Source organism: Nematolebias whitei, chromosome 7 (genome assembly GCF_014905685.2).
Source record: "Nematolebias whitei isolate Nwh7 chromosome 7, NemWhi1, whole genome shotgun sequence".
Taxonomy (NCBI): domain Eukaryota; kingdom Metazoa; phylum Chordata; class Actinopteri; order Cyprinodontiformes; family Rivulidae; genus Nematolebias; species Nematolebias whitei.
In genome coordinates this window covers 8214814-8224579 of record NC_056504.1, presented here as the reverse complement: position 1 = coordinate 8224579, position 9766 = coordinate 8214814, and the positions used below count along the sequence as shown (strand labels likewise).

At 40.6% G+C, this 9766-nt stretch overlaps 1 protein-coding gene across 2 annotated transcripts in view; it reads left to right on the top strand.

Moving 5' to 3' along the window:
- The window catches only part of LOC119411689 (plexin-A1), a 198504-nt gene that overhangs the window by 101670 nt on the left and 87068 nt on the right, over positions 1-9766 (top strand). For both annotated transcript variants that reach the window (XM_037678600.1, XM_037678599.1), the window contains exon 8: positions 8086-8200. In XM_037678600.1, coding sequence (XP_037534528.1) covers positions 8086-8200 — 115 coding nt within the window. The remainder of the gene's footprint in view (positions 1-8085; positions 8201-9766) is intronic.

Sequence of the window (9766 nt, the reverse complement as noted above, 5' to 3'; positions counted from 1 at the left end):
TTAGTTTTGAAGTAAACATGCATTTAGTGCAGTACATTATAAAGTATATTTTTTGTAAATGGAACCATACGGACTGATGTTAGGTTATTGGCTGAGTACAAAGTCCTCGCTGTAAGGAGTTCATTAGACCAACACTTGTGCTGATTCTTGTAGGTCGATGCAAATGTTTGTTTTCCAACTATGGTTACCTTTAAAAAATCAAAATGGGTTTTGCTCGTATGTATGAGCAAACCCCGAAAATGTATTGGTTTTGGTAGACAAGCCATGAATGTGTCTTTTGCTATGGAAAAAGTCTAAACACCAACAACAGTGTCTTTATTTAGGAAAATGAAACTTTTATCATGATTCCCCTCTTCTGGTCATCATACACAGCTGACAGCTTAGAGCAAAAGTTGGGGAGAGCAACTCTGCACTACGTTTGATCAGAGAAAATGACACACTATCTATGGAATCTCAAAAAATCTTTTCTTTTCCTCACTCACTCTTGAGCAAGATGGATGCTTTTCTTCCCTCTCCTGTCCTCCTCCTGCTTGTTTGCTCTCTGTCTTGTGCATCGGAGCTTCTATTGCCACATCGTCCAAATCGTAAACTAATGTCATGTTTCTGGTCAGCTGAACTTTCAACGCAATCCATAAAATTTTTTCAACAAGCCGCAAGGTCCTGGAGAACTCTCATGCTCCACTGAGACGCACGTGGCAGGTTACGTCATGGATCCGTGGGGAATTTGGAAATTGATGTGCCTTTCCATATTGTCTCAGGGGGATACCGAAGATGTTTATTTATATAAATGGAATCATAATAGCAGGGTTTCTGCTTTTTGGCACCGGCTGATACCTATGTTAGAAGACAGTGGCAGCAGTTTTGGCCATGGCAAAGCTGATGGCCATGTGTGAAGTTTTGGTTCGTGCTTCGAGCACTCAAAATCAGCTGATTTACGAGCTCAACTGTAAGGTGGAAGCGATTTGTGAGAATTGCAGGTCGCTTGTGGCTTCTGGGACTCGCCAGCATGTTGGGGAAGACCTTGGAGGGAGCTAATAAGCACGAACCAGTGGAATGACCACAAATCTGGCCATTTTGGATCATCAAAATGACCAGCAGAACTCAAGGCTGGCGAGAAATAACAGTCTGCCTGAAAAATCAGCAACTGTGGCTTATCTGAATTTGACTCTCCCATTTGGTCTTGAAGCAGGCTGACTTATCAAATTTCTCCTGGGATATGTGTAAACTAAGAAGGCTGTCCTATTGCACTCCTTCCCCCGTTCCGAGAACTTCTGTGAAGGCTTATCAGAGCTGCACCAGCTGACACCAACATCTCATCAAGACTATGGCACTATCTGGAAGTGCTTCATGGACAAATCTCACCGTCTTGTTGTCAAATGCATATGTAATGTGTCTATAAATGTGCTTACTGGTAGAGGTTTTTGATGTCTTAAATCGTATCCTGATAAGGACAAGGTGTGAAGAGATCTTTTTTGGAATACTACTATTCTTTCCTCGTGGCCTTTTCTCCTTTTCTATCTAAAAGAATAAGGGGCCGCGCTCTTAGAAGCAGCAGCAACGTGCACTCTGCCCATCTTTCGGACAACTGTACGAACATAATCTCACTGTATTTCGGTGCATCGATAATAAAGTTTATTCTCATTCTGATTATGATTATGAAAAGGAATTTAAATAGCAGGAATGGTGTTGCTACACCATGATGTCAGAGTCAGAGTCAGAGTCAGAGTTTCTTTATTGTCATTCGCACCTCATGTGGTACATGTGGTGGAGCGAAATTATGTACACAGGGTCCCAGTTACATCCAACAATAAAATGTATAAGAAAAACAGTAATAACATCTAAGATATGAACTAAGAAAAACATCAACTAAATATACACTAAGCACTCATAACATAAAACATTGAACATCACCACAAACATGAACATGAGTCTGTGAGCAGATGTGCACGCATGAACACATCAACATTGAAACAGATCAGCAGCAACATGAAACAGATCAGCAGCAACATGATATGGTTTTTCACAGTGATTATTCTAGTTAGAGATTCATGAGTCTAACAGCCTCAGGGTAGAAGCTGTTCCTCAGTCTAGTGGTTCTACACTTAATGCTCCTCAACCTCCTTCCTGAGGGGAGTGGGGCAAAAAGTGTGTGTGCTGGGTGGGTGGGGTCCTTCATGATGCAGGTGGCCCTCTTCCTGCATCTGGAGGTGTAGATGTCTGTGATGGTGGGGAGACTGACTCCAACAGATTTCTGTGCAGCCTTCACCACTCTCTGCAAAGCTTTTCTTTCTGCAGCTGTGCAGCCTCCATGCCACACATTGATGCTCGAGCACAGGATGCTCTCCACTGCACACCTGTAGAAGGAGGTGAGGACTGAGCTTCCCAGACCAGCTCGCCTCAGCCGTCTGAGGAAGTAGAGTCTCTGATGAGCTTTCTTGATCAGGCTGGTGGTGTTGTTGCTCCAGCTGAGGTTGTCATTCATGTGTACACCCAAGTACTTGTAGCTGGAGACCACTTCCACCGCAGATCCTCTTATGTTCAGGGGGGTGTAGGTGTTTTTGTTCCTTCTGAAGTCCACAATCATCTCCTTTGTCTTCTTCACATTGATGTGAAGGTTATTCTCTCTGCACCAGCTCTCCAGGTGTTCCACCTCCTGCCTGTAGCTGGACTCATCATTGTTTGTGATGCATCCCACCACCGCTGTATCATCTGCAAACTTTACAATGTGACAGCCTGGATGGGTAGCTGCACAATCATATGTGAGCAGAGTAAACAGGAGGGGGCTCAACACACATCCCTGTATCTTGTATCATGTATCTTGCAACAGGAAAGGGGTCATTGCCCAATGTCTACAACTATAAAACTAGATCCTTGGTTTATTTCCTGTAAGGAATTGGTACACCCTACTACGGGAAAAAAAAAAAAAAATCTCCAATTCCATGACCACACCCTACAAAAAACCCCTCCACCCATCAGTCCTTGACTGATCCATAGGAGGTAGAGACGTCTGTTGGGGTATTAGCCTTGAGGCAGCAGATGGCTCGGAGGCCCCTGGGGTACACCAGGGCTTCATTCTGGCCTCCCTCTGGATGCAGGATGAGCCTCCTTTGAGGATTGTTCGCAAACACACTCAGTTACACACACACATGCATAAATGCACAGCCGCGCCTTTGCCCACCGTGTCACTTAGTGCTCACTGAAGCCCTGAATGTCTTAGACACCTAATCTGTTACTGTGACCTTTAACCCAATCACCCCACTTCCCTGCTCTTCTACACAAATCCCTTGCCACAACAAAGATGATTAGCTCAGCTGGTTAAGTGTGTGCTGGTTTACAATGTCAAATCACTATTAAATTATTTCCCTTGAGGACCTTGTGACGTTTGCTCAACCTCTAGAGTACGTCTCAAGTCCATTGTAAAACCTACAAATGCTTACTGTCCAAATACAAAATAAATGTCTTGCATATTTTCTGTGAACAGTGTAGTTCAGGATATTCCATTAAAATGTAGTGTTTAGAATGTATATACAGTAACATGACAATAGTCAACCAATTGAATATATTACCCCGATTAACATTTATTAGATCCACTCCTTCTGCTGATCTAATACATCCTCAAAGTGATGTAATGGGCAAGTTTAATGAAGTTACAGACAGGACATGTTACATTGTCTCCACTGACTCTGATGGCAAAGCAAGATACTGAGATAAGATCCTTATTTGAAGATGGCACTCAGTCCAGCGTGTGCACCGTCCATGCACCGTAAAGCCTCAGTGTTGGGTGTCTGATGAGATCAGACTGGTAATGTCATTGACATAATATCTGCACAGCCCTGTGAAAAGCTCTTTTATGTATGTATTTATTTATATATTTGTTTATTTTTGAGAAAGCTAGTTCACTTTCTGACAGAGTTTAGAAAGAAGACAAAGAATTTAGACTAGAGTTTTCTACAAGGATTTTTTTTTGTCAACATTGAGTTTTTCCTACATTCTGGCACCTAGTCCCGATCCTCCAAAACACATGCCCCTCCTTCTTATTTACTTTACTGATTACGTTGTGGCCCTTGCCTTTAAGAAATGCCATACATTTGCATAATTATATTAATCTAATTAGAAATCCCAGTGTTTCAGTTTAAGGGGTGCTGAGACTGAAATGAAAATCACCCACAGCCATGATTGCTCTTTAATTAAATATTTCCATGTTTTAGTTTTTTTTAATTCCTCTTGTTCAATAAAGATGGAGCTTCTGGAAATGAGTTGGGATTTTAGTGCATGCAGGTCAAATGAAGGACCTTTTTTTGTGTGCTAAGGTCATTTTGGCATTAATTATGATTGGGTCCCTTTTTTGGTATGATTTGTCGTTATGAAGCAGTTATTAGTGAAAGTGTGTACGGAATGAAGCAGAGCTACGGTATATTTCAGAGATTGTTTTGAAAATTTGTGAGCAAAATAAAAGCTAAAAAGTCATTGGACGAATTATACAATTATTGGTTTGTGTAGATTAAAAGCTTTTCTTTTAGAATCTAAACTCAGACATGTATTAACAGAACTATGTGCATGAATAATAATGGCATGATAGACAGTTCCTTAGACATGTTCAGTTATTCATCTTCTCTTGTTTCAAATGAAAAGTTGCCAATAATTAACTCATTTTGCCAAGTGCAAAAAAAGTCAAACACGCCTCACAAGGAGAACAGATTGTATTCAGCACTCCAAACTGACCAAGCAGAGAAGGGAGGTGGAAATCAGACTCCATTGTGTTTGGTCTTGGAGAAACACTGCTGCTCCAAAGGTAGCGTGTGTTGATTAGCATCTGAATAAAAATGGATTAAATTAACATTATAAGTGTGGGCATACAGGGAGCGTGTGTCTATCTGCTCAAAGGCACTGAGTGGCTGCAGGATAGAAAGGAGCAATAAGGCGATGCTGGGGGGTCTAAATAATAGAGGCTGCCCTTGATAAAGAGAATCAAACATTCTGAAATGGCACTGGGTGGGCTTTTTCTGACAAGGGTGCACCCAGAGTATAATAGATCCAGTGGTAACTCGTGACAGGGGGCTTTGGTTACTTGAAGGGATCGAAGAGTAAGCAGTAGGGGGTTGGTGCCACTAGCCTAAGGTGGCATGCATAATAGAACCTTCTTTTATTTCAAAGTCTACAGTTATAAAAGTAAAATAAAAAAAAAATGGGCAAAGGTTACCCGCTGGTATTTTGCTCATTATTTCAAAGTACCGGTACACTAACAAGCTTGATTTGACGTGAACAAAAGATGCAAGTCAGATAAGAATAGTTATTATTCAAGCTTGGCGAAAAATCTAATGACTGATGTGAGCTGCTAACGACACATTGTGCTGTTCGCTGTGTGATCAGAGTTGCCTGCTGTGTTAAGTTGGTGCTGGAGTGTATTTCGATGAACGCTAATCCACTGGTGGACCCTGAACAAAATGCAAAGGTCTTTGACATTCAAAAACGCGACTGTTTCTGTGCGACCAACTGCAAACGAGCATCATAATGAGGCTAACTTGGGCTCTTCTCATTTGTTTTGCATCGCTAATGTCAGCTGCTCTTCTGTTCTGTATTGACATCTCTTTTTCTTGGTCTCAGTTCCTTTGGGGCAGAACATTGGACTAAAATCCCAGTTCTGCTCTTTGAGTCTGAACACTGTATGCTAACCTAGCGTAGCCTAATCACTTTCTTGCCATTTGTTGGCAACATTGACAAATCCCCGCTTTGCTCTTGTGCGGTATTAAGAGGCCTGTTATTTCCTTAGCTGCACATCTTTTATTCTAAATGGACAGCTTCTGTCAGCACAATGCTAAATTGGTCAATTAAAGCGGCAGTGGGATTGAATTAAGCTCCAGCCTCTGATCTTGCTCAAAAGGAGGGGGCCTGAGCTGGAAATGATCGCTTAAAGTGTGCACCTAACAAACGAGCCACCCTAATTGATCCAAATGAATCCACGTCAAGGTTTGATGGATTCATATACAGGCTCCATCTCAGAGCTCAAGAGTTAAAGCCCTCGTTTTTCCGTGTGGATAAGGGGAAGGGAAGCTGGCAATTTTACACAAGGTTAAAACGCACATGAGCTTGTCAGTAGTGAGCTCATTTCTGCTCGGATAATTGTGCTCTAATTTCCACATGAATCTCTCTTGAAAACGAATCCTTGTAGCTCATTGAGACCAACCTGTATAAATAAAGGTTAAATGAAAAACATATTTAAATATCAACACAAATCAACCTTTTGACTTTCTTATATTGACTTGATAAAAGTGGTATTTCATTGTGCTCGTGTATATCCCCAGCTAAATAAGGCACCTAGATAAAATTATGAAAATGAACTGCGTAAACTGAAATTCAATAAGCACTGAAATAAAATGAACCGTTGTATTTGTTTATTCGTAATGGTTAAATTAGAGAGTCCCTCTGTCCTAAATGAGGAACTATTTCTCTAGAGCTCCAAGAGAGCCAACATCAAGAAGCCTTGTTGATAAACGGCACACTTAAATCTGTCTGGCTCTCCTTGAGTTTCTTTAAATATAAATACACACATATAGATTCATAATCACCTCCAGACATTCAGCCTAATGTTTCACCCCCCTCCCAAGAGACACCCACCTCTCTTCTCCTCTCCCCTTTCTCACAATACCTGGCATCTACACCCTGTCAGGAAAATCCACCTGCTTTGATCTCTCCCTCCCTCTTTTCTTTCTCTTGCCTTTCTCTTCCAGCCAGTCTATCGGCACCTCGCCTTTGCCAAAAGCAGGTGATTTTAAAATGGTGGAGGGCTCTTAGGCTCGTGGATGAAAGAGAGCTTTAGACAAAGAACAGGGACACACAAATGAAAGGGATGGAAATAAAAAGAGGGAGAGATGAAGAGATGTAAAGAAAGGTTTACAACAGTGAATGGAGAGAATGTATTGATTGATGTAAAGAAAGAGATAGGCAGAGAGTTGGCTAGTGCTTGGGGAGATCATTGAGCGTACAGACGGAGCAAGCAATGGAGAGTTTAGGTAAATTGAGAGTGATGGTGAATGAGGGATGTAGGTGAAAGGAGGAGGTTAAGACAGTTTATAGGATAGAAAATGGGGGAAATGAAAGGTGTTGGGGAGAAAAGTTCATACAAGCAGACTGTAAGAAGGCATTTAGGAAAGTATTAAAAAGGGTTTATTTACAAAATGTGCAATTGGATGTATACATGTTTTGTACTAACTGTCTCATTATGTATTGACACTTAGAATCATTTCTGCTTTATTTCCTATTTCCTTTTTATTACCTTTTTCCACCTTAAAGCGGTACAAAGATTTAATTTCATTAAAAGAGTCCAAGGAGCCAAGTTTTCGACTTAAACTGCTTTTTACTCATTCTCAGTTCAGTACTTGACCATTCATGACTTATAAATCATTCAGGCATAAAAAGGCTCCTAAACACAAAGGGGAAACGTTGTATTGTGTTGACACATAACAGACAGTTTAGGAGATAATCTATTTTAAATAGGATCTTTAGGTATGTTGTTGCATGTTAGTTTGCCACAGAAAACACAATTTGTTCCTATTTATTTAGTTAAATTGATTAAAAAATAAGATAGCACAGTTTGGCACATAAGAGGGTATTTAAACACCAACAAATGACTGATACATAAGAGGTATTGGCTAAAAACTTGTTATACAGTAGATGAACTGGAGGATGATGCATCTCAGGTTTTATGTCAGGTGTTGGCAGGGTTTCATTCCCTGCTCTCCCATTCATCTGCGATAATGTATTTTTTTATTTTTTTTATCTACTAATACTTTTGTTTTTTGTGTTTCTCAACATCCTTATTTTTCAATTACACACTGTACAGTATGTTGTTATGGTCAGCTACAAGGAGTGGACAGAAAATGAGTGGGGAAAAAAATCACCCATAGTCCAATTAAAAACATTAATACAATCAAAGTCTGGAGAACTACTGATCAGGCTCCTTACTTACAGTACACGAAGACGTTAGTGGTGGTTTTACATTTTGGCACAGCTCTGTAGATGAGAAATGACATGTCACAAAGCAAATGTCGCTAACTTGTTGCATTGTCTCTTCTATCTCTACTTCAGCTGCCTTTCCTGTGTAAACGGCACCTTCCCATGTCACTGGTGCAAGTACCGCCACATGTGCACTCAAAATGCCAACGACTGCTCTTTCCAGGAGGGACGTGTCAACAATTCAGAGGTAAGACTCGCTGTGCTCCACACAGTCGTGGTTTCACTTCACCATCACTTGTCTCAATATTTCCTTTCAAATTTGTACCACGTTCACCAAATGTTTTATTAACCTTAAATAAAAAAATGTACAACTTGCTTACAGTTAACGTTGTTTCGAGCACATGCACACATATAAAGCAACATTTGGAAAATGATTATTTCATCTGCATACAATCCCCTACACCATTTGTGGCTTTTGCCTCAGGCTTTCTTCACATCATCCTTCAGTGTGTATGCTGTCTGTATGTGTATTAGTGGCTTTTGGCACAGTGACAACAGCTTGTGTACTGTGCAGCAATAATTCTGTCGTGGCCCATAAGGCCATAAACAGGCTGGGATGAATGGCTTTCTATGGAAATACTGCCTTGTTCTTACATAGCCAAATGCTGCATTAGCATAAAAGCTAATATTAATCGTGCCAAGTGGCAGCTACAGCAGGCGTCACGCAAAGCATAACAAGCGTTTGTCAAATGCTGTAGTATATACAAAGCTGGAGTCAAACATATGTATGGTTTTACGGTGCTTTCCTTTTTTTAACACACCCTACACAGACCTGTATATTTTACTAGACACAAAGAATGTGATGAAAGTCTTATCTTCTCAACAGACTTATGGATGTAAACTCATTGCACTCTCATGTGACTGACATTTATGCCCATGTTTTATCTGAAGAAGGCCACACACCTAATCACACAAAAACCTTCCATTATTACTTTATTTCTCTGTTTGTGGTCTGACTCCATTTTATCTGCATACGGATTAAACTCCCCTTGTTGGCTGGCCTGAGTCACTGGCCTTTATTAATTGGTCAGCCCTATAGCTTACTACTTTCTTCTTTATCTCCTCTTGACGAAGATGTGCAGAATCCTAAACACAAGCTTGCCACAGCCATAGCAAGCCTGGCTGTCCAAAGCAAGACACGAGCCCAGCCTTCATGGCTCACGAAACTAAAGTTAACGGATTAGTGCACCCATCTGCAAGGCGAGTGAAGCGCTCTGGCCAGCACACTTTGAGCGGGAGGAGGCCATAAGGGCAACGCATGGATAAACAGGAAACCCTGAAGGGAAAGGAAATATTATATATATTATCACACATTCTGGCTGGCAGCAGACATATTAACAGAGCTGTAAATTTAGGGAGTGATATCAGATTATCTTTGTAGCATTCAATAGTAGTTCAGATCTTTTGAAGTGTGGTTCATGGAAAGAAGATAAGCAAACAATATCTTACATGTTGTCGATAGTTTTTTTCAATAAACTAGGTTTGAGGAACAATTTAAATGAAACTTCAAAGTGGTTCATGCTATCACATTTTATCATCATGTTTACATCTGCAGAAATTTTATGATTTTCTTGTTGAAAATGCTCCAAGATGCACCAGAAATGTTACAGTTAGCTTCTGCCACTGTATGAATTTGCAAACAATCATAGATAATTTACTATGCATTTCAAATGTCACTGTAATGTAAACAGTGGCGGCTGGTGGGGTTTTCTCCAGTAGGGGCTAAAACTCCAAAATAGACATATATATATAT